At 36.6% G+C, this 23984-nt stretch overlaps 1 protein-coding gene across 6 annotated transcripts in view; it reads right to left on the reverse strand.

Annotated features, from left to right (window-relative positions):
- KIF16B (kinesin family member 16B) overlaps positions 1 to 23984 on the reverse strand; it is a 141643-nt gene that overhangs the window by 40372 nt on the left and 77287 nt on the right. The window contains exons 18-24 of one of the 6 annotated variants that reach the window (XM_040612062.1): positions 21528 to 21560; positions 21003 to 21056; positions 18049 to 19404; positions 14394 to 14552; positions 13373 to 13478; positions 12780 to 12830; positions 5594 to 5716 (exon numbers count right to left, since the gene is read on the reverse strand). In XM_040612062.1, the coding sequence (XP_040467996.1) occupies positions 5594 to 5716; positions 12780 to 12830; positions 13373 to 13478; positions 14394 to 14552; positions 18049 to 19404; positions 21003 to 21056; positions 21528 to 21560 (1882 nt within the window). Of the gene's footprint in view, positions 1 to 5593; positions 5764 to 7390; positions 11792 to 12779; positions 12831 to 13372; positions 13479 to 14393; positions 14565 to 18048; positions 19405 to 21002; positions 21057 to 21527; positions 21561 to 23984 lie in introns of those variants that run through there. The other 5 variants (XM_040612061.1, XM_040612065.1, XM_040612060.1 and 2 more) reach the window with 5 other exon arrangements.

Consider the following 23984-nt stretch of genomic DNA (forward strand, 5'->3'; position numbering starts at 1 on the left):
CAAAATTAATCTTTCATGTCACCAATAAGCTTGACTACTATTAGGACACCTACATGATGGACTGTATCCATGCAATATGTTGTTAACAGTGTCTCAAACCTTAAAAATCAAGTGAATGGATTTAAAATGAATAGGCAGGTTTAACTAAAAATGTAACTTCAGGAATACGCATACTACACTGATCTCAACCAATTAACCATTTTGTTCTGAATATTTACTTTAAAGGGCTTTGTGATTTCAGTTAAACATTAGAGCACAATGGATAATCATAAAATAAAGATGTTACTCATTTGTGCTTTCTTTTTGCTTTAATTCTGCATTTTAATCTCTCCGAGTCAGGAAATTTTGCTGTGATAATTTCATACGTACATGATCTTTATTTAAAAGTGATCTCTTTTTTTCCCTAGGGTTTTCCACAGAAGCGTGCCTTCAGGGGAGCAACTAGCACAAGGCATCCAGGACTCCTCCAGCTACACAGCCTGGGGAAGAGCATGTATGTCAGCTTGCCAGCGATGTTGGCAGTGCATCTGACAGCTGTCTAGGTGATATGGCGGGACCAACCATACTCAAAATTGCCTGCAGCCAATTATTTATTAGCTTTCTTCTACAAACTTTAATGAACAACTTGTTAGAGACAGACAAGAAGAAGAGCAAAGCCATGTATCTGTGCTGCCTAAGAACTGAAGGATTTTCTCTAGAGCATTCTCTGGTAGCTTGGATTGACCTGACTCAGTCCCTGTTACCCTCTGTTTACTTTCCTAATTCTTGCAATTAGACTAGCAGGTAATGCATTGCAAAATTTTATTGTTGCTACTGCTATTATTGATGGAAAATGAATTTCAAGGCTAAACAAAATCTTAACTGGTCCCCAAAGCTCAGCAATAATGTTGTTAGGCCAGACAGGATAAAACTCCACTCAAAGAGAATTACAGTGCACCTGGCATAGCAACAGCATGTCTAGATCAGGGCCTTTTACTCCTACAGCTGATCCAACGAGTTTCAGCTGGCATTTTTTTCCCTCATTTAAAAAAGCTATATGACAGACTATATACTCCTGAAGTATGGGATGGGGATATATGCACATCTTTTTTACAGTGAAAAATAAAGCAAATTTGAAAAGCCCTTTACTTTTCACTTGTAATTTGCTAATATAGTACAGAAAAATATTTTCTAAACTAAAAAAAAACCAAACACATGTGAGTAAATCTGTAATACAGATTTTCAAAATATTCTTATCTGGGCAATTATGTGACCCCAGACTTGCCTCAGAATTATGGGGTTGGTGAGGTTGTGGTGGTGGTGGTTTCTTTTGTTTTTTTGGTTTGTTGTTGGTTTTTTTTGTTTGGTTTTTTTTTTTTTTCATTCAGTGCACCATTTCCTACGTAAAACCTAGAAATTTGAAAGGCGATACTACAGTCCTGTCTCCTTCTCATGGTGACTGACAAAATAAACAACGTCACAGAATTTTTTCCCCTTCTGCCCCACGCAAATAGAAGTAAAACCTGGGAGGGGGAATATTCCACCTGATTCCGAAGCAATTAAAAAACCACCAGAAAATGGCCACCTTACTTATCTGGGCTGGATAAACTGTCTACAGTCATGGCGAAAATTCCTATTTCTCCAAATGGACCTACTTGAAAGTATTCCTCACGTTGTCTATGACTACAGCATCTAAAAATCTAAAGGTTGCCTAAAAATTTCTTGCAACCTTTTTTTGTTTATTATTGATGGTATTAATCTGATAGAGTTAAGGGAAGACTGGGCTTTTTCTTTTTTCTAATTTAGGTACATATGGGGCATGCATCATTTTCTTTAAGAGCTAGGTATCAATGAGCACTGCTGCTTTACTCCAATTCTGCAACAGTTCACTGATCTCAGAAAGAAACTTAAGACTAGAAACATGGACATTTGAGAAGACCCACCACAGCATTTGGCTGAACAGAACTGCAACTGGACTGGGAGAAAAACACTGCTTTGGGGTGCACCTGCCCAGATCTCCTACAGGGAACTCATCAGAGATGACTGAAAGGTTTTGAAACGCAAGAAAAAGCCAGTTTTGAAAGAATATCAAACAGGATAAATAAAATAAGCGAACTTGGAACAACTAGGGGAAGCTGAATAAAAATGTGAAAGTTTATCTAAAACTTTCCCTCTTTCCCTGTCAGAGGATCCTTTGCAGGGTTGTGCTTGATTCCAGGCTTTGCTTCCATCACCTGCTCTTGGGAGACCCTGTGTGCTTTTATGTGAGCTGGGGTTCCTCCTCCCCTGCTGCCTGGCTGCTCCTTTTGCTGTCCATAGGTACTACCCGCAACCACAGGTACTGTCTGTAAAAGATGCCAACTGTCTTAGCGATGCAAAAGCTCTTCCCACACACTGTTTCTAGCATGGCCTTGTGAATATTCTGTGTATCACAACAGCATGAAAGGAAGGGGAGAATACAAGAACAGTTTACTGGTATTCAAATTCAGCTTTAGCATAAATATGTTTAGACCTGACTAAGTTACTACTTTATTGTCTTTAAAGACAATGTAAAACTGTCGCTTAAAATGGAAGATTTTTGGAAATTTATCTATTCATACTGAATACTTAACAGCAGACCAGCACAAACAGCTCCATGACATCTCTTGCTGCAAAAGCAGAGGGTGCTATCTTAACTCTAATAAATATGGATTTGTTTCTATTTTGAATTGCCTCCAATAGGTTCTCATGAGACTCAATCAACATGCTAAAGTAGGATCTGTATCCAGTGGAAGAACCTGAGCGGACAGACCGTTTTGCTGGCCCATTCCCAAATGTTATGTATGTCTCAATGGACAAACCTGCACTAAAAGAAAATATTTTTGGATGCTATGTTACTGTTGAAAGACTTACGAACTCGCCATGATGCTGCCAAGAAAAGTGGAACTCTCCCTCTTTTGGCATATAAAGATCTTTACTATTGCATGTCACAAGAAGAAATTTATGTACTTGTTCCATATAGAAATTAATTGTATTTGTTCCTCTGTACAGCAATATGCCAGGATTTAACTACAAACCCAATGACTAGAAACATCTGCTGAAGAAAACACTTCTGAGACCTCTAGAATTCAAAAGTTTGTGGAGTGTCTTACAATTCAACTCAATTGTCCCTTGACCCTTTGTCAGATCTCAAAGTGCTGTTACATGCAAACAGGTCAGTTACCCATTTTCCCAAGAGCAAGAGGAACCTTGGTGAAGAAAGCTTATTTGGGATCTAGCAAAGGAATCAAGATTAACACCAGCCCTTCCCCAAGACTGACACATATTCTGGTACAAGGTTATCTGAAAATAAACTTGAACTAAGTAAAGTGAGGCTGAAATTAGGAATTATTTCCACAACTGACACTGTATACTGATGCGTCAGGAAGGGATGAAAAAAACACATACATGTTTTCTCCTCCCTGCCCTGCCTTCCTGTTTTCCTGATTTTTAAGAAAGAAAGAGAGAAAAAAAAAAAATCAATCTTCCACGTGTTCTGATTTCCCAAGAATAACAGTAGCAGCTGCTGAAGATTAATACAGATCAAAGTAGAGCTGGGAGCTCTGCAGGGGCAAGGTTTAAAATAGAAAAGTTTGAGAAAGGCCTGTGGATTGTAGCTTGCAGACAAATCCTGACCACAGCAAAAGTAGCCCACTGTGACATACAGAGACCTGAAAGTAAAGGAAAAAACATAAACAGTTGATCGATCTGTGTAGGGGAATGACTAAAAGAAACATCCCAAAGACTGCCAAACCAAGGTCCATAGCAACGTCAGTAAATATGTTTAGTGCTTTAAGGAAGCTGGCAGCAATGGAATAAAATTATTAGTGATAGCCCATTCCCTACCCCATATGTCATCCATTTCTTTGAAGTTCATCAAAGCAGTTATTTAAGCAGCAGTTTCTCTCAAAGGCAGCCTAGAAAAGATTGTACCGGCAAGTACGACAGAAGAGAACAGCCATTCCATACACACTGCTCTTAGCTACAGCATTCCATTCATTCCATACCATTACTGAGGGTAGGTCACAAGTCTGCTCCTCACAGAAACAAAACACAAGCAACAGAACTGTTGGAGCCTAGTTGCATCTGCATTGGCTTCTCTTCTTGATATATCCTCCTGTTCCTTCCTGGTTACAAATCCCACCCCCCTTCTAACATTTTTCTTTTACTACATTTCCTTCCAGGTAAGTCCAAGTCTTCCTGCAAATACTTACTGCCCCTTCCTCCTAAGATTTTGCAGACGATTACATGGGTTAGAGATTAAGGGAAAAGAAATGCACCAACTTACTAAAAAGAGAAAACACATTTTTACTTTATCTACCTTCCTTAACCATTAGCCAGTTCAGTAAATTCCATGTGCTGAAAACAGTTGGTGAATAGAACAGTCCTTGGGGAAGTTTCTTATGTGCTTACTCTTCTCTCAGCATCTCTTTGGCTCTGGGCTTTCACTGGCCCCAGAAAATCCAAAGTTCAAAAGGCAAAAGGAAGTATTACATCCACAAATTGTGCAGTATGATTTAAGATGAAAATTTAATTAACACAAAGAGAGCTAAGGTTACCTATCTTAATAAAAGCCTTTGTAAAAGAGAATGTGAGCACAGTTCAAAAATGGTTCTTCACACTATGAGGGCAGGTCACTCCTCCAACTTGCACCAGCTAACAAAGCATCTGGCAGTACATTCAGTGAAGAAGGCTGCCAGTTCTGTCTCTGATGCCATGTACATCAGTTATGCTGCATGTCCACATGCACTGAGAGCACATTTCCAATTAGACTTCACATTTTGCTTTGAAAAAACACTGGCTTCATACCAGAGGAAACAATGAATATGCATTTTTTTTCCAGCATTTCTGCGCAGAAGAGCAATAGAGGAAGCCACTAGAATAGAGGGGAAATGGATAACAGTTTGGAGAAGCAAGACCTTGAAAATGCAGGGTGGAAACAATCAGAACAACAAAGAGACTGAAAGGAATCAGAGCCTTTGTTGCAGATATGTGAAAAATACCTATAACTATGCTTTCATTATTACAGGTAAATATTTCAAGTCCAATCATTTTCTATACCTGACACACACATCTCTAAAAAGGGCTTTCCTATAACTATTCTACATTTAATCCTCACCTCTGCAACACCTTCAACTGGATTATTTGACAACGGACCTGGAACTGCTCACTCCAAGAGCTGGACCACCAACCTCCTGTGTACAATCGATCCACTTTGAAAATACCTGTCTTTACAGTGTCCTGTATTGTGCATGCCTTCTCACAACCCCTCTTATTTAACTGATTAACCAAGGCCACTTGGACAACAGAAAAAGAACCAAAAATTGCACTTGTGGAACAAAACCTACATTTCATTGGAATTAGTAAGGTGATTTCTGGAATCTCCAGATTCTCAGGTGCGTTTCCAGCTGCTGTTTCTATCTTCACTAACTGTGATGCTGTCACAGTGAACACTGACAGTTGGACAGAGCAAACTAGGAACTATTTGGTCTTAAACAAAAGGCATTTTTCTATTGTTACTACCATGCTACTGTTGTATAAATGTACAAAATATACAGAGAACCCAAACAATGTGAAGCAACTGAAAAGCACTTACCTTTATTTCAAACTCATAGTGTTCATCTTTTCCCTGCCCACACAGGACATAGCGTGGAATACTAATTTTAATAGGGTCCTTTAGGTCATCTGGATTTGCTCCCAGTGAACGACAGACCATCCGCTTTCATGTGCATACCAAATAGGGAGAACAAAGGAAAACCAAAATCACTACATAAGGAAAAAAAACAAAAACAACTTCACTAAAAATGAGAAAATGTTCTTGGCCAGAAGAGCAGACAAAAAGAGCATGGAGGAGGCAGAAATTATTTCTAAAATGAAGGAATTATTTGAAAACAAAGTGGATCTCCTTTTATAAGCAAGCCCTAGCATTCTGTTATGCATGGAAAAAATTAAGCTGAAGTGTCTTCAAAAATATTATTTTTTCTTTGAAAAGGCATTTTCAGCTTAGATATAAAAACAAAGGAAAGCAGATTTTATATCAATCCTCTTAAAAAAAAAAAGTAAATTAATCAAGCCTTCACAGTCAGCCATACTTTTTGTATATCTTTATAAAACAAACCTGTTTACAATATTATGCAAAGTTGCAAGGGATCTAGGCAATTCAGAAAGCTCTTAGACTTTAAAAATTCAAACTCATTTATAATTAAGTAAGGTACAGATAACATAGCAATCCACTGTCAGAACAGTTTCCTACTATTTTCTTTAAATTCTGACTAATTAACAGATAACTATGATAAATTCGCAGGGTCTGGACACAATGATCTAAAAAGTCATTTGTAATGAGAGCACAATCCTCTGACCAGATGAAAACTGTAATTCTGAAGTTATGTCAAATATAAAATATTTTTGCAACTGAAAAGATTAATGCTTTGCAGTGACTGTGCTCAAAAGTATCATAAGCATTTACAGTGAATAAAGTACAGAAAATGCCTTTTAGGAAGTCCTCCCCTTCTTCAATTGAACATATCTGGTCTGAAAACTTAATGAACTTGTACTTTAAAAAAAAGTATAACAGCACCATGAAAAATGTAAATTAGCAGTAACAAAAAAAAATTGAAAAGCTACCATTTTAAAGTTGGGACCATGTCAAGTATTTTTATTTAGTGACCCTATCCATCACTTGATCCATAACTGTACTCTCAACATTCATTTTCAGTCCTTTAGCAACTACCCCAAGACATGTTGCTTGGTCAAAATTCGTCAGTCCTGACCAACGTATCTCCAAATGTGAAAATGGCTCGCACTTCTGCTCACAGACACTTGGTTTCTTTGTAGCAACTCCTGGTGACTTCCAGTACACATTCCTATTCTCCAGCTCCTACTGGAGAAAAGTTTGAAACTCATTCACAAAAGCCTCTCTGAAAGCTGCCTCTTAAGAGGTTTCTGGCATCCTCATCTGGCTCTAGAGAAGGGGAGGTTGTTATTTCGTTACGAGTCAACTATAAACACCGATGTCATTTCCCTTAACATTAGCATTAAGAGTAGTGAAAAAGAAAATACAAAGAAAGTGAATTCTATTTCCAATTAACTGACTTTATCTAGATGGTGTTTCCCACAAACTTTTTTTTTTTTTTTTGTGAAAGTATAAAAAATGTTTGTGTTTGAATGGGGAAATATTTTTAGTGACATTTGTTTACACAACAAAGATTTTCTCCTCTCTATTTTACCCTTCCTTCATTTCTCCCCACATTACTGGTTCTTCAACTACAGCTTATTTCTGCAGTGTAGAAGTGTAAGCAATTTTTCCTTGGGGGAAAGAGGAGCTCACTGCCTTGACAACAATATAATCTGTTTTAAAACAACAATAAAACCATAAAGCCACTCTCAAAACCACCTCTCTCAACATGTAATTTATTGGTAATTTTCATATAACTATTACAAACAGCTAATAGAGAGGAAAATAATCTCAAATTATTTTGAAAGCGTTGTGAAAAATATACCCTAATACATTAAATAATGCTTTGATATTCATAAACATCAATCACTATTCTATGTTTAATTTACAGTAGAATAAAAGATATTGCTTTGAAGTAATTTTTCCATAAAAGCACAGAATATTTGAGTTAGATTTGAAAACAAACACAGAAGAGCAAAACCATGTTATTGGGAACACACATACAGATTTAACTTTAGGGTACAATCTGCAAAGGAATTAGTTGCAGAAATTACTTTCCTTTAACAGCCTTGATTAAGAGTCCTCCCAGATAGTGCCACTCAAAGTTGACGTTCGGCAAGGCTCAGAAGAAATGCCTTGGGGATGTCAACGAAGGAGCCACTCCTGAACTGAACTGAGACAAGGTTATGTCCAACTCATAGCTACCCTGTTTACTACACGTTCCATGAGATATTTGAGTGTACTTTTTTTGTTAAAAACAAAAAACATACCTCAAAATAACATGACACATTTTGCTCATCTTTGGTCTTCCTCAAGATACTAGAAAGTTTTGTCATGACAAAAGAAAGACCATAATTCTCTATGCAAACCAGTGTTCATCCTTCCAGAGATAACTTCCTCGTCCAATGCAAGTTATTTCTTTTTAAATCCCACGTGAGTTATATTATCATGTTTTAACATATGGTAAGAACAAATGGAAAATGTTCTTACACTAGTAGAGAGACTGAAGTCTAACTCTGTCTAGTAGAAGATTGCACCTCTACTGGCAATATGCTTACAGAATTTAGAATTTCAGATTAGATACCACTGTTTTTTCTGCCAAGGGCCATCTTCCTCAAACAAGGCAGATGGCACATTCAAGCAACAGGATTCAAAAGGTATTCAGCTCCCTCTACAAGGGAAGAAACAAGAGATGGGAGACAACAGCTTATTTATTACTTGAACATCTGATGGGGTAACAGGTAAAGAATAACCTTGTACTAAGCTGAAGGCAAGCATCAATTAATGGAAATGTTTTCCTAACGTTCAACAGTTCCATTATTTCTTGGAATGTAATATTAAAGAGACTGTAAGGGATGCAGTCTCACAGCATCAACAATCCCATTATTAAGCAAGCAGAAAAAGAGGAAATCAGGCCACACTACATGGAGAGAACCCTACAGTTAAACTTACTCCATCAGGCTAACTATCCATTTAACAGCATGAGAAACATGCATGCAGATGACAAACCCCAAACCACGTGTCTTACCACAGGTATAGGAGCATGACAAAAGGTTGAAATGCTATTTAAAGTACAACCAACTTCTGTTTACACCCTTGAACCAGGCTCATTTTCACATCACATTTTCCTTAAACGCTCACATCAAGGGAATATAAAGACTGTGGTGGAGGAGTACAAGTTAACTATTTGGTCAAAATAAATCAGAATGACAAAGCCATGCGTTGCTTCCCTGCAAGAAAAGGAAGGGCAAAGGAAATTTTAAAAGAGTATTGGATGTTCTCTGCATTGATCTTGTTCTCTTTCACTAGCCTACACACTCCTAACCCTAGGCAAAGGGGGCAAGTCCAAGAGAAAAGAGGTATGGCAAATCCATCAATCCATGGTAACTCAGCCAACAGACTTAGAATAAGCCAAACAATTGCTTTTGCACTTGTGATGAATTCTAATGCAGGAATGCAATAATCCTTAAACGAAAAACTCTGAAGCAGAAAAGAATTGTCAATGCTTTTCTTCCCAAAATTGCAAGTATAAAAGCTGTAAAATTCCTTAGTATTAAGAGCATACAGTGAATTGAAAATTAAAAAAAAAAAAAAAAAGTGGTATCAAGGGCATGAAATAAATGAGAAGCATGAAAAACAAAGACACTCGGAAAGATTAAGCAAAAGGCAATCAAGGAGGAATGGAGAAGACATTAATGAAGACAGATAGTAGATGGAGGGAGCCAGAAAACACAGCCAAAATGGAAATCGGAAGACACAGCTGTAATTACAGTTCTGATCCACCCAACATTAATTTCCTCACTTTCCCAAGGAAATGTATCTACAGCATATCACAGACCCCCAAAAGCAAGCAGTCAAGTAATAAAAAATCATTTTATCAAAAAGGATTTTATCAATATTCATTAGCGTCTTATTTTGAATGTATCTAAACGTATTTGGATTTCAACACCTAGTCAGATGCATAATAAGCCAAATGGCTTCTTCACTTGAACTGAATGTTAATTTCCAGATTTCCAAAGGAATATGCAAACTTCTTTGAAGAACTGATGGAATGACTGTCAGTTGAGTATTTATTTCTTTTTCACAGTATTTAGAAAAACCAGTTCCTGAATCAGATCCAGCCTTGCTCCTTCTAGAAAACACAAGTTCAATTTTTGTGAAATCCTCTTTGTCTGGCAAAACTACACATCGGATATCATTCAAACTGTACAACTGAAGGCTGTCAAATTGTGATTGCTGGCACGAAGCATCCACAAAGTTAGGTGTGGGATAGAAGACATTATTTTCCTTTAAGAGACCTATATGAGTAGTTGTAAGAACAAGAACTCTGTACACAGCTTGATTAGCACAATCTACTTTCACTGAGGCATACAGTAGTACATGAATGTCACCTAATGAAGGTTTACTACTTCCCATATTTTCATGAAGCAAGTAAACCAGATCAGCCAATTCAGTTCTAAATTTACAGGACAACCGCAGTCCATTTGAAAAAACCAAGTCATTTACTTCTGATGTCCAGTCAAGTGAAATCTGCATCAAATTGTCTTTCAAGAGCTGGTGATATAAATAAACAGCATCATCCGTTGTTGAAATCAAAACGCTTATTAGGTCATGACAAATTCTTTGAGTGAAATGTTTGTTATAGGTAAATACTGTGAGAAAAACATCTTCAGCAGAACACAGAAGACTAATATTCTGTCCAGCAAAGCCAACTTGAATCTCCTTTATAGTGATGATGGGAACCTCATGAAACATTGCCAAGGAACTCTGGCAGATGTCTTCTTTGACTGATGAAACAACAACATATAGAACAGAGCTGAACAAAAGCAAGCAAGCAGGTTGTGGATCAGGTTTTCTGCAATTGCAAACAGCGAGCCAATATATACCTTTCAACTCTTCCATTCTAATACAAATTTGAGGTAGGGCACAGGTCAAAAATTCCAGCAGTTTTTCCAGAGAACAGACCTGAAGCTTCAAAAAGAGTTCAGGAAAATGCACAAATTTCTGTCTTAACACAAGACTGCTTTCCAGCTCTTCATCTTTACAACAGCATGCATATCCTTCAGAGGGCTTTCTCGCACAGGCGTCAGAGACTTCTGTGCTTACACGCATCATGATAGACTCTTGCACAGGGGATTCAGGCTGAACAACATTTTCAGTACGAGCTTTGGCATCATCTGTAGAGTGGGACATGTCTCTATTCATATCTGACTTGAATACATTTACTTGCAAGTTTCTTATAAGTGGCAGATCTTTTATTAATGATACTGCTTGTGCACACCTCTCACTTCTGCCACACAGACTTCCCAACTCCTTGATTTGTTTTGAAACCACAGTACTTTTGAGCAGCTGACTACTGGTATCTTTGCAAAGGCAGGAAAGCTTACTGAAAAGATATCCCAAACCAGAGGTGTGTCCTGGTCTCGCATCAAAATGAGAAGATACTGACTTAAAAGAAATTGAATCAGAGGCCTTTTGTGTTGGAAGCTGAGAATTACTAGACTGGTCTTTGATTGTCGGTTGCACTGTCTCAGTTGGGCTGTTTTCTTTACAAGTTACTATTTCAGAACACACATTAGACTGAGAAAAGAGAAGGCACGATATGCTGTTAGAGCCAGCCTGCTCATTTGCACCCATTAAGGATCCTACAGGAGACAGCTGTTTCAAGTGGGAACAATCTGATTCAGTTCTTGAGCTGTCGCAATCCGGATAAGTAATTATTTTATCATCAAAATGATTGAAATTTTCAACGTTGCAGAGCGAATAAGCCACATCATTTAAGTCATGACTTTGTAAAGAAGTAGATAACGCATTCTGATAAGGAACATTCTTACTTTGTAAAGTATTAATATTTTTAGACTGAATTAAACTACTTTCAATGTCACAATGACAGGCAAAGCTCTCCTGTTCTGAATTACTCCTTTCATTCTCAAATGCCATCACTGATGTAAAAGGGGAGGAGATTCTTCCAGAACCGGGAAATAAATCCCACATCTCTGTATATGGCTTCCATCTCTTATGGTTTCTTGCTCCTGTATTTTCTCCACACAACTCAGAAGCACAATTGCCATCTTTAGACATAAATGGAAAGCCATAATGTGGCTGCCACTGTTGACTTTTCTGTTAAAAATTTCAAAAGAAGAAAACAGAAACGTCTTTATAAAAATCTTCCAATTTGAACATTTCTTAAATTGAGGATTGATTTTGATTAGATTTGTTCAATCATTCAAAATCAGTACAAATTCTCAAATTAGAGAGAAAAATCCCACAGAAGTGATTGAGGTCTGATTCAGGAATGGTTGATCTTCCCAGCCCACCACTGCCTTTTCTTTGTGCAGCATCCATTTCACTTGGTTTATATTTGCTTCACTCGAAAACCAATGGAAAAATCAAAGGGCAATGCAGAAATTTATAAGCCCTTCAGTAATTTTCTACATGTTCACAAAAAGTAATCCTGTGCTGTCCAACGCAGCGTAAAAAGTCCAACAGGGTTTTAAAAAAAACAGTGTAAAAGACCAAAGAAGTCCAAATCACAGGTGTTGCAGCCGCCCTACCATTAAGGTTTAAATCCATAAAGGTATTTAGGATTTACTTACCAAGACAAGTAATTAACCATGTTTCAAGCACAAGTTAAGCAACCAAAACACAGTGTAAGGCATCTAAGCCTCAGTTTAAAAATACATGTATGAATCCTTTATGACGTAGGCAAATGTGCCCGATGCTACTTGCTAATATTATACGCATCGTTACTGTAGTTATTGTGAGTAAAAAGGTGAAGCGGTATTCTGAATTCACACAATCTCTCCTTATTAAAGGTTTTTACTCTCTAAACATCAGGAAAGGGATACTGATCCAAATTAAGAATCATGACAACACAAGGAAGAAAAGATCCACAATAACACCACACCTTTCAAATAAGGAAAAAACTATGCCCAATTTGAAAAAAATCACTTTAATTCCAGCTGGCAAAACGCACTGCTGTCTCTGTTAGCCATTAATCTTGCTGTGAATTCAAAATTCTAATTATGCAGCTAAACATTAAGAAATTTAATTACAGGGCATGCCATAATTTAAGACAACCATTTCATTCTGACAAATTATGACCTACCTCATACTTCAGCTTGCGTTGAACAGTGCCATTATTAAGCCTCTCATTATCCTAAGAACAAAAAAGGTACAGGTGATTATTAAAAAGAGTTCCTTTCTTGTCTAAGTCTGTTTAAAAGTACTCATAGGAAGAGACTTTTTTTTCTTTTTAATAACCAGAAATAAGTATTTTCTTATTGATATTTATTAAACCACTGGCTTGGAAGTGAATCTACCCAGTCTTTGGATTAATTAAATCACCAGTTTTTAAATGACCATTTATTTGTAAGTATCAACGATTACCATTCTTCGGAATGGAATTTTATCAATGTATTATACAGACATAAAAGGAACATTTTTATTTTATCTGCAAGCTTCCTATTGCCATTTACACAGTCCTCCCTGCAAAAACAAATGGAATACAACATAAAAAAGTCACTGGGCAGGTGAGTAGGTGGAAGAGATTCTCAAAATCTAAAACTGATATCCCTGATTTACTGTTTATTTTTTGGTAATTTAAAATTACATAAACATAGGAAAACATGAAAATTATTGCACAACAAAACTAAATCAGTGGTTACACACAGTGCAGTGAAGGTCAGGATATCTGCTCACCTTTGAACTTTCCGCAGACCACGACAGGCTAACATCATTATCCTCAGCTTTATGATGAATATTCTGGAGCCTTCTCTGCACTTCTTGTTCTATAAAGGCATTTATCCTTCAAGATATAGAAGAGTAGGGGAAAAAAATAAAGTAGTATATTCTTAGATAAAAATCAAGACAGGCTAAAGGGCTCTTTGAAATGCTTATGAACCCTACATACTGCACAACTCTTAATTGCCAGGCTTAATGTTAGACCAGTTTTATCACTCCTTAAGGAACATGGACTCCCAAGCAAGTGTTCATTTAACAGGCAAAGGTTAACAATCTGTTATCACAATTAGACAATTTAATGGACCACAGGTTAAGCACTGCTATGCATAAAGCTCTACATACAAGTGGCAGTGAGGGTAAGAGCGATGAAGAAGAAATAGAAGGCTGGGGTTGCATCTCTAGTTACACAATGCTTTGCTTTTATCTTTTTTTTTTTTTTAGTTACGTAATGGTTTGCTTTTATCGCTTTTGTGGTATTGGCAACTTGGGCTAACAAAGGTTTGGTCTTCAAACAGAAGGAATGTTCCAAGAGTTGATACTAACAACTGTACTTACAAGTGTAAAAAGAAAAGAAAGGGAACAGATTTTAAAATGACACCAGGCAGCTGCCCTACTAAAAAAAGGCTTAAGACAATTTTTTTAAGACAATTAACTTTGTTAACAATTTACTTAGTTGTCTTAAGTGTATATAAAGCAGTACCATATAGACAAGTAACTGTAAACACAAACTCAATTTAAATACCTTCTAGCCCACAGTTTTCCAACCCCCTATCCTAAAACAAACTGTACAGGAGCAACAGATTAGGCAGTTGGTTATTTAAAGTAAAACACGGGAAACTGATTTTATTTCCAGACTAGGCTTTAAGTACACTTACAGTATTTAATTACAACCCTGGCAGAACGACCTTTCAAAGCACTTCTTTTCTAAAGCTACTGTTTGCATACCTACCAAAACACGGAAGAAATGCAGGTTACCTACCTGTCATCAGCAAGTGGAGCAGCGGGTGGCTGTGGCTTTGTTGGGCTGGTAGGGGAAGTGGCATGGCAGAGTCTCTCTTCTAATGTTCCATGATTTCCTTTCTGACCACCATCACCCTCATATATTTTTTGCTTCAGCTGCTGAATTTCCTGGTCCAGGCTATAAAGAGATCTTGAAATGTAATTCACTTTGTTTTAGAGTTGATTCCCATAGTTCTTATGGGAAGTACTGTACTTACACTGCAACGCATGCATCGAAAAGTGTAGGTATTAATATTTAGGAAAATACAAAGTCTGAATTGTTCTTTCAGCATATTTAGATAGGAAATCAGAGATAGCTCAAACACCACATTACAACAGCAGTATTAAGTAATTTTCAGTAACTTCCAGTGCAAAAGGTATCTAACAGCATATTAAATATTAATTCATAAGACTTAAACTATCTGTTAGTATCACTTGAATAAACTTTCCTCATTACAGAACTCTATCAACAACCTCAGTTATTAGCTTCCAGTGTGAAGGAAACGAATCAATGAGGGGAAAAAAAATCAAAAACTCAAAATAGAGCACTAATACAAAAAACCAAATACAAGCTAAAACAATGATGTGGCAAAACATCTATAAGAAAATCTTTAAATTGTGTACTATACATATAAACCTTATTTTCCAGTTATTCCTTCAGTCTGTATATGTATTATTGAAAAGTTACTTACAAAATAAAACAGCTAGTATTTATTTTATATATACACCTAAATCATTTGAAATGGAAGCCTTCTCATTTTTTTAACAAATAAATTTCATACCAGCCAGATTTACGCACAGAATATGTAAAATCAGATACCGTATTTTTGACTGAAAATGCCTGAGGCATCTAGTATAAAATAAGAAGCACTTCTTGAAATATTTATCATTTAGTCATATTAAACTATATTATAACAAAGTAATTTTCAGAACACACTTTTCACTTGTAATGTAGCCGAGATTAGATTAGTAACACAGTTACAATCTTGTCCATTTCCATTACAACTTTTGTCTTTAACGGTAATTGTTTTTCTAGAGGTTACTTAACAATTAAAGAATAAAAGAAAAGAAGTTCCTGCAGAAGCAGGGGAAACTATGGGAAGTTAGGATTCTACTACTTATCCTACAACTGTACATATCTAAATTGAAGTACAATGCTACAACTACTTTACTCCATCCTGGAGGTTAAAAAAGAAAATTAATTAGATGACGAATGCTGAAACCTAAGCTGGAGTAAAGCAGGCTGAATTATTACTTCATTTTTAGAGTACTTTTTGCAGCACTGCCAGAAGCCATCTGTTTCTTTTGATTAGCAGCAAAACAATCATGTATCCTGAGGTAAAGTGGATGGGAGATGGCTGATGGATATAAGAGAGTGTTTGCATCTATGGAAAATCAATTTAACCACAAAAATCAGAATTACATTAACGGAAAAAAGCTTATCTCTTCATTTGTAAACATCCTACTATCAAAAGATATCGCTTCCTATAGCTATAAACTTATCCAGCCGCATGAAGCACCCACCAGTAAGTACACTAAACTGCGCCCTGCCACTCGCGAGCAATACATCCTCCTGTCCCAAAGATGACTCTAAAGTTGCTTTATGTTCACTCTATTGTCTCAAACCTCTGCCAGTAAAGACAAAACATGTATGCATTATTCCAGTATAAGTTAACTTCAAATTATCATTTTAGAGGTCATCCCTGTAGGTGAAAGAATTTCAGCTAACATAATATTCAAATGGGAGGGGTGGGGTGGGGGGGGGGTGGGGGGGGGGCGGAATTACACAGTTATGATGGACTTATAAAGCATTTCAAATGAATATTGCATTTAAACATTTTCAGAGTTAACACTGATCTGAACCAGAGCACATCATCACATAATCACATAACGCTACCTAGATAAACAATAGAAAATAGATACAATTCATAGGCTTACTATAGCATCCAAGACATCCTGTACTGTGAAGCATAAACTCAAACACAAGAACGATACGTAGCCAGAAACATTTAACATATTATCGTGTATCTTAAGATTTTCTTCTCCCTCAAGATTCATAAAAGCATTCAGAACTGAATTATGCAGGCCCCTGGGCAATTCACTGAAAGACTCAGTTTTATTTATTTTGTGCAAGATGACTTTCAAGTAAACAAGGAAAAAAAAAAAGGGGGGGGGGGGGGGGGGGAGGAGAAGAGCACAGCAGGGGAAGACCTTTTTACTTCCTTGGTATCTTTTCCAAATGTCACTCTTCTAGCTGACAACCTATTTTTTTCCACTTATCACACAACCCAGCAATCTCTTGAGGGCTAAGCTGTCTATTTTGGTGGAACCTCCAGTTGTTTATAGCTGACTTGAGTCAAGTGAGATGCTTAGTGTAGAAGACAAGACTTTATGTTCAAGACAATTATGAAAAATAATGGCAATATCCACAACAAAATCATAAATTGGTATCGAAAACGCTCAATTAAAATCTACACAGTGCAGCTCTAAATGCCAAAAAAGTGACCCCTACACAAGGTATAGAAAGGAATTATTCTTTTCTGATAATGGTTTAAAAGGAAAAGGATACAGAATAGCTCTTCAATTCGACTATAGGCAAGTTTCTTTTTTTAGGTGTTTTTTCTAATCAAGCATCTGTTTTGAAGGGCTTATGAAAGAAAAGTCGGATAACTAGTGGAATATTAAAAAAAACAAATGACAAATGCTACCTCAAGAAAACCCAGTTCATTATTTTGCCAATAATCACAGGTTTTAAAGCTCTAGTATTAGCAAATCAGACAACACATTTAAAAATGGCAATTCTGCCCTTTTTCCATATGGCATGGATTTAATGCGTTAATCCCAGCAGATTTTTGCTCAGGCCAAAAATAAAACAAAAGATTTCTTCCTCTTCTTCCACACAGAAAGATCCGTCCTTACCTAAATCACTCTTCTCTAAGCTTCCCATACTTCGGCTGAGTGTTACGCTACCAGGTATCATGTGTATAACTGATGACATTGCTTCTGTACCTAAAAAGGGTTTGTCACCACACAGGGCTTTATTGTGCCTCTGTATATTTTCCAATAAGCTTAAAAACCACCATCACATCTTACATAGATATATGGCTAGCCTATTTTATTTAGTTCTGAAACCAATAGAAAAATTAACATTATACTTTGTTTACTTTGAACACCAGCAGTGTTCAGTACATCATCAGCTGAGAGACAGTTGGCAGTCTACTGCAACTAATCAGTCTCCAAATCTCGAGCAATAATCTAGCCTGTTGCTAATGAGGAAACAAAATGTTATACACAAATATAGTTAGAGCAAAAAAGTTGTTTAGACAGTACATGTTTTTGTAAGGGCAGAACATAAGGTTGGCTGAGCTTTCTAAATACAGAAAACTAAGCACTGTGATGGCCAACACAAATACTGTACTGCTGAGGATGGGATAATTATCCAAACACAACAGAAATTAAAGAGTGAGCAGGACTCCTTTAAAAAGCAATACAGAGTTTCAATTCTGAGTAAACTACTTGAAAGTCATCAAGACACTCAAACACTGGTACACAGAACAAGTAGTTTTCTCGACATCTAAGGTGATTCCACTTTTTGTGAATAGCTTCTAACAAATGGAAGCAACCACAACACTTACCGTTCCCGGTCTTGTTCGAGGGCTTTCTGCTCAGCTTCTAGGCTAGCCTGCAGCCCTGCCTGCTCGCTGCAGCTGTTGTTCAAGGTGGCAAGCTTCTGCTTCTGCTCTTCAATTTCAAAGTCTATTGTTGAACGACGTTGCAAAGCAGAGTGCCTCCTTTCTAACTTAGCAACAGCTTGCTCCAGCGCCTCTCTCTGCTGTTTTTCCCTTGATTCAAGGATTTCTTTTTCCTTTTTCCGAACCTTTTCTTCCTGACGAGCTACATTGGCTGTAAATTCAAAGGTTTCTTGAAGCTGCTGCAGCTGATTTGTGCTAGCTCTATACTGGGCAAGCTGCTCTTCTTTTTCTTCTATTTCTTTCTCTATTTGATAGAGAGTATTATCTAACCCTAACAAGCCCCTAGCAAGGACTTCAGAAGCTCTTTGTTTTTCTTCCAGCAGAGCTGGCAAATGATTACTCTTCAGGTACTCAAGCTGGCGTACTTTAGATTGGAGTCTGCACTCTGCTGGTTTTGTCTTGTCAACTTCTTCAGCCTTGAGTACGGCATCTACAAAGTTTTCATCATCTCTCTTGAGACTGAAATGTTCTTCATGTGCAAATTTTAAGTGTTCCAGAGCTCTTTTTTCATCTCCTATCTCCTTTTCCAGGTGATCCATTTGTTGGACTAAATCTTTTTCCAAAATATTCAATTGTTCCAGTTGTTTCCTTTTAAATTCTACAAAATCATGCTGTGCTTTTTCTAGCTCCTCATGATTTTCATCACCTTCAGATCGGGCTTCCTTGACTTTCAAAAGAGATTCTCTAATATCTTCGAGATCTCTTTTCTCTTCTTCAGCTCTTTGTACATCCCCTCTCTTCAGGAGCTCTATCATGACCTGCTTCTCTCGAAGCTGTTCTTCTAGATGAGCCACCAGCATCACCTGCTCCCTTTCTTGTTCTTCAAGTCTCTTTTTTTCCGATTCCAGCTTAATATATTGTTCATCTTTTTCCTTTTTAAGTTTTTCTAGTTCACGGAAAATCTTCATTTTCTCTGCTTTTTCATTATGATTAAGCTCTTGTAGTCGCTGCAATTCCTCTTTGACCCGGGCAAAAATTTCTTCCTGCTGCTTTTTCTTTTGAAGTTCTATCTCCTGTTGTTCTCGTAATCTCTCTTCTTCAAATTTTTCTTTTTCAGCCAACAAATCCTTTAACCTGCTCTCAATGTGAACGCTTCTCCGTTTCAGACTCTCTTCCTGTTTTCGAATTTGCAGCTGGACTATTTCTGTCTCTTTGCGCTGTGACTCTACTTCTTGCTGCATTCTTACAAGTTCTGCTTTGTCAGATTTTTGTTTCTCTTCCATCTCTTCTATCTGTTTCCTGCAGTAAAAGATTTACATGCAATATTTTGAACTTTTCTTTTTTTCCAAAGGACAATATATCTCTTAGAAGTTACAAAGGTTTGGACAAGGATTTTGCAGTATATGTAACAGCTCCTTTTTTTGATAGTTTTCTTTTGCCACAGGTTTAGATCTTATATTGCTTGGAAGGCACTCAATGCATGGGACAAATGGTAAAGAGATTCATATAGCCTATTTCAACATAAGAAGTTGTGGATATATGAAGTTATAGGAAGATATGTTATACAGCACCCACGTTAGTATAAAATTGGACTGCACTAGTTCTGTCAAATCCAATAAAAATATTGATAGAACACATCCATGCACACAGTGAAGAGCAAATATATGTATTTTTTATATATATCTATACATACTTTCTCATATACACAAACTTGTATAAAAGGACTTCTTTAGAAATTTGCCTCACCAAATCGAGGCCAACAGAAGAATTAAAACAAAGCCTTCTTTTTAGGTGAACCCAACTGAATTATCGATAAACAGGATTATAAGATTAGGAACAGATGTATTTGAGAGAGAGAAACTACTTTAACACAAATCATTATGTCCTGGGCAATCTCTCTTTTAAATCTCACATCCCAAGTGAAGACAGACTGAGACGTGAAGGTCACCATTGTCCCTATAACACAATCGCCTGAATGCATGTAGAGACAGCACGCAGGTTGGTTGGTTATTTTGCAAGAAGTCAAATTACTTAAAGCACAAGCAAAGCAACTTCAGTGCAATCTGAACCCAAATCCTATCAACACAACAAAAAGGATAAATATCAGTGACTGTTGCATCTTTTTCTGAATAACATCTGATTCTTCACAGTTTCAGGGGTTTTCTGAGTTCGCTTAATTTAGTCCAGCTACATAAACAGCTCTTTCAAAATGGAGCAAGCATTCTAAAGCAGAGATGGCAGAAAGTGCCTTTCAGCTTATGAATCTAATCAGTGCTGTGATTTGCAGCAAAGTGAGCTGTTACTTCTAAAATTTTAGCAGGTATGATGAGCCAGAACAGTCAGCTCAGTTTGCCAGCTGACAACAATACCTTCTTTTATACTTCAAACTGATTTTGAAATTATGTTCTGATAAGTATGATCGTAGGCCCACACCAGCACCACAGTTTTATTCAAGAGAAGCAGAGTTTATGAGTTTTTCCAATCATGATTCAATCCAAAGGCAACTAAACCATTAAAAAAAAGATCTGAATAAACAATGTCATTTGCTACCTTTTAAAATAACATTTTGAAAATCAAGAGTGAGAGTAATATATTACATTTGTATACTCTATCATCCTCATACCTTTACTTTTGGTATTTTCATTGCTAAAGATAATAGTTAGCTACAATTCAGCTTGCCTACCTGTTACTAATCAGTAGGAATGAACAGTTCAAGAAAATAACAAAAATCTTCATAGATGACAAAACAAAATCATTTGTATCAGGACCCTCTGATTGCCAAGTAATACCATGATTCCAAATTTAATTAATTTATTAATTTATACTATGTATATAATTACATTTAATTAATGTGTATATATACACACACATACATAAAGACCAGAGAATAATGTTACCTTTTACTTTCCAATTTTTCAAGCTCTTCTCGTTGTTGTCTCTCAAATTCTAGCCTGATTTAAAAAAATAACAAAAAAACCCACACACAGTAAAAAGGTTATTATTTCCTGAACATCACAAAAAAATACAAAGATATTGGCACTTAACTTAGGGACATGGTTTAGTGGTAGGCTTGGCAGTATTAGGTTAATGGTTGGATTCAATGATCTTAAAGGTCTTTTACAATCTAAACAGTTCTATGATTCTAGGAATTCAGTGTCTGTTTAGAAAACTATAACAATGGTAGAAATGAAAAGTTTTATAAAGCTACTTTCTACAGTAAAAGAAAATATTTCCTTCATTAGGGTTACAAATTAGATACCATGCTGTCTGACACAGGTACAAACAAAAAAGTTTCTGGGAGAGAAAAAAAAATAATATTTAAAAAGTAAAGTTAAGCAAGACAGATGAATGATTAGCATAGCCTCTGCAAGTTAACTACATGCGGACATGGCAATCAATACATAGAAATTTAATTTCTCTACCTTAGACAGATCGGTCCTTTTACAGGGAAAAGACTGCCATGGGAGGCAGGGGGAAACAGAGCGATCAATTAAGAAAGGAATTGATAATAAAAACATATTAGCAGTACAGAATATTTTAAAGTCAATAACAGTTTGTTTTATTAGAGGTTAAAATTGGTTAGATTCATAGAAGATTCATCACATTGCAACTCAAAAGTAAAATTTAAATAATTATTCTTTCTAAACATGTTTTTCAAATGCCAATGATAGTTAAATCGATGCTCATCATCCTATGGCTTATTAACTTGGCCACTTCTGAGAAGGGAAAGAACTATGAAGCTATACTAGAGAATGCTTGTAGATGCTCTTCTTTTTCCTCCCCAGAAAAAAGAAAAAACCCCAAACATTACTAGGCTGTAATCAGTGGTGTTGAAAAACCCCACATTCCCACAAAGCGCAACATTCAAGCACAGAACAGAGTTCAAACACATTTACCTAAAATATGTTGAGATTTTAGTATATTTAGTTTTATAAGGTGTTGAATAATTATAGGAGAGTATTTTATGGAATTTTAAATATCAGCTCTTGTTACAGCGGTACAGGAGTCTCTTATTTTAATTGCCTCTGAAATATTTATGGGTTTTTTTCTTAAGAACTTTTTTCAAAATAAATATTAAAAAAGCATGGAGAATCTATATATGGACTGAAATATTCAAGCAAATACACAAATATCCAGTTATTTCAGGCCTGCTACAGCTTAAGGAGTTTTCAGGTTATGAAGACAGTCTATAAACAGTGAAAAAAATGCAAGACTGCACCACAAGTTAACTTCAAGTATTTGACGAACTGCAGTTTAAGATGTCATGACCACAATTATGTAGACAGAAAATAAGGCAATTTTTTTTGTTTCTTTCTAAAATCATACAAATGCATACAACAGGAATTGCCCTTGGAAACATGAAAAAAATTCACCAATAATCTCACACTTATAAAGCAATTTAAATGAACTTTGATTCGTACATGCTCAAGAAGCACCTTTTTGACCACTGTAATACTGGAGAAAGGGAAAAAAATGTTTTTGTTAAATTAGTCTATTTCTCACAAATTCATCTTTAAAAATGCCTTCCAGAATTCTTAAAGAGATTAGTAAATGTAGATTTTTATATACAACTCCAGACAATAAGAGCTTTCATGTAAATATCTCGCCAAGAGACCCCTCACGTTTGCACTAAGACTACAGCTAGGATGGGTGCTATCTCAACATCACAGCACGAAGAGAGACAGTAACACCTTAGTATTTTTAATTTGATTGCAATTTCTGTAGCAGCAATACAAAACGCACAAAGTGTTGAAAGAGAGCAAAAGCTTAATTCAATAGTTACCTTGTGCTTTGGGTTTTTCCCCTGTGTTTTTTATTTTAAGCCCTCACTTTGGCTATGGTCTACTTCTGGAATGCAGAACTGTAAGTTATCACTCCTTACCTAGGGCCTGGCTGACAAATGCCACTATATTCATCATTACTTCAGTCCAAAATAATATAGACCTAGGGGAATACAGCTGTGCTCTGTGGAAACGCAGATGTCCGTTGGGTGCTGTCAGATGTAGACTGCCTTTGCTTAGACAGCTGGCAAAGATGATTTACAAGCATTCCCATGCTTGGTTAAGCCATAATGAACTGAAACATTTCAGATCGGCTAACATAACATGCAAAAAACAGAGCAAAAATCTTTTTGTATTTTGACTGTCATAGAACAAAATTAATTTGGCAAACATATTTTATATAAGCATAAAAAATGGTAACTAACTTTCGATTGAGATCTGATACAAGGAAAACGAGCCATCACAGCAATCAGACTGATATAAAAACCAGGTCAGTGGTGACATCTCCGTGATTTTCTCTTTGAGCAAGTGTCTCTAATACCTTCAACAGAAGTGTCATGACAATCAGGACAATCAGTTTTACCTTACACTGAAATGAAGCTGGTGGTGCTCAAAAGTTTTTTCAGGAAAGAGGAATGAACTATGCAGAAGTGGTTCTTCAGTGAAAATAACTATTTCCCAAAGCCAAATATGGATCATCATCAACACCCCAATCAATAGCTTTCAAACACTACACCTAGCTGTTTTCAAAATGCACATTTAAGATATTTTAGACAAGTAAATACTCCTAAGAAGAGAAGGTCTAACACAGCCTGGTGTTTTGCTGCTACGTAGATTCAGTGGTGCCTAGGAAGGTCTGAGCTCCACTGCAGGCTCTCCAACCATGGGGTTATTCACAGTTTCTCTGTTCTCTATCAAAGGTGCTCACACTGCAGTCTGTATTTCTGCAGGGGCAGTAATGATGCCTGTCTTCCTTACCTGGCTACCTATCTTCTCAACATATTCAGGTATTTACCACTTTTGACAGCGCTACATCTATGGTATTTGCTTCAAACTGGTTATGGGCTCAATATTATTTTAGGACAGGAGAGAATCTGG

The sequence above is a fragment of the Falco naumanni genome, chromosome 12 (genome assembly GCF_017639655.2).
Source record: "Falco naumanni isolate bFalNau1 chromosome 12, bFalNau1.pat, whole genome shotgun sequence".
NCBI classification, from domain to species: Eukaryota; Metazoa; Chordata; class Aves; order Falconiformes; family Falconidae; genus Falco; species Falco naumanni.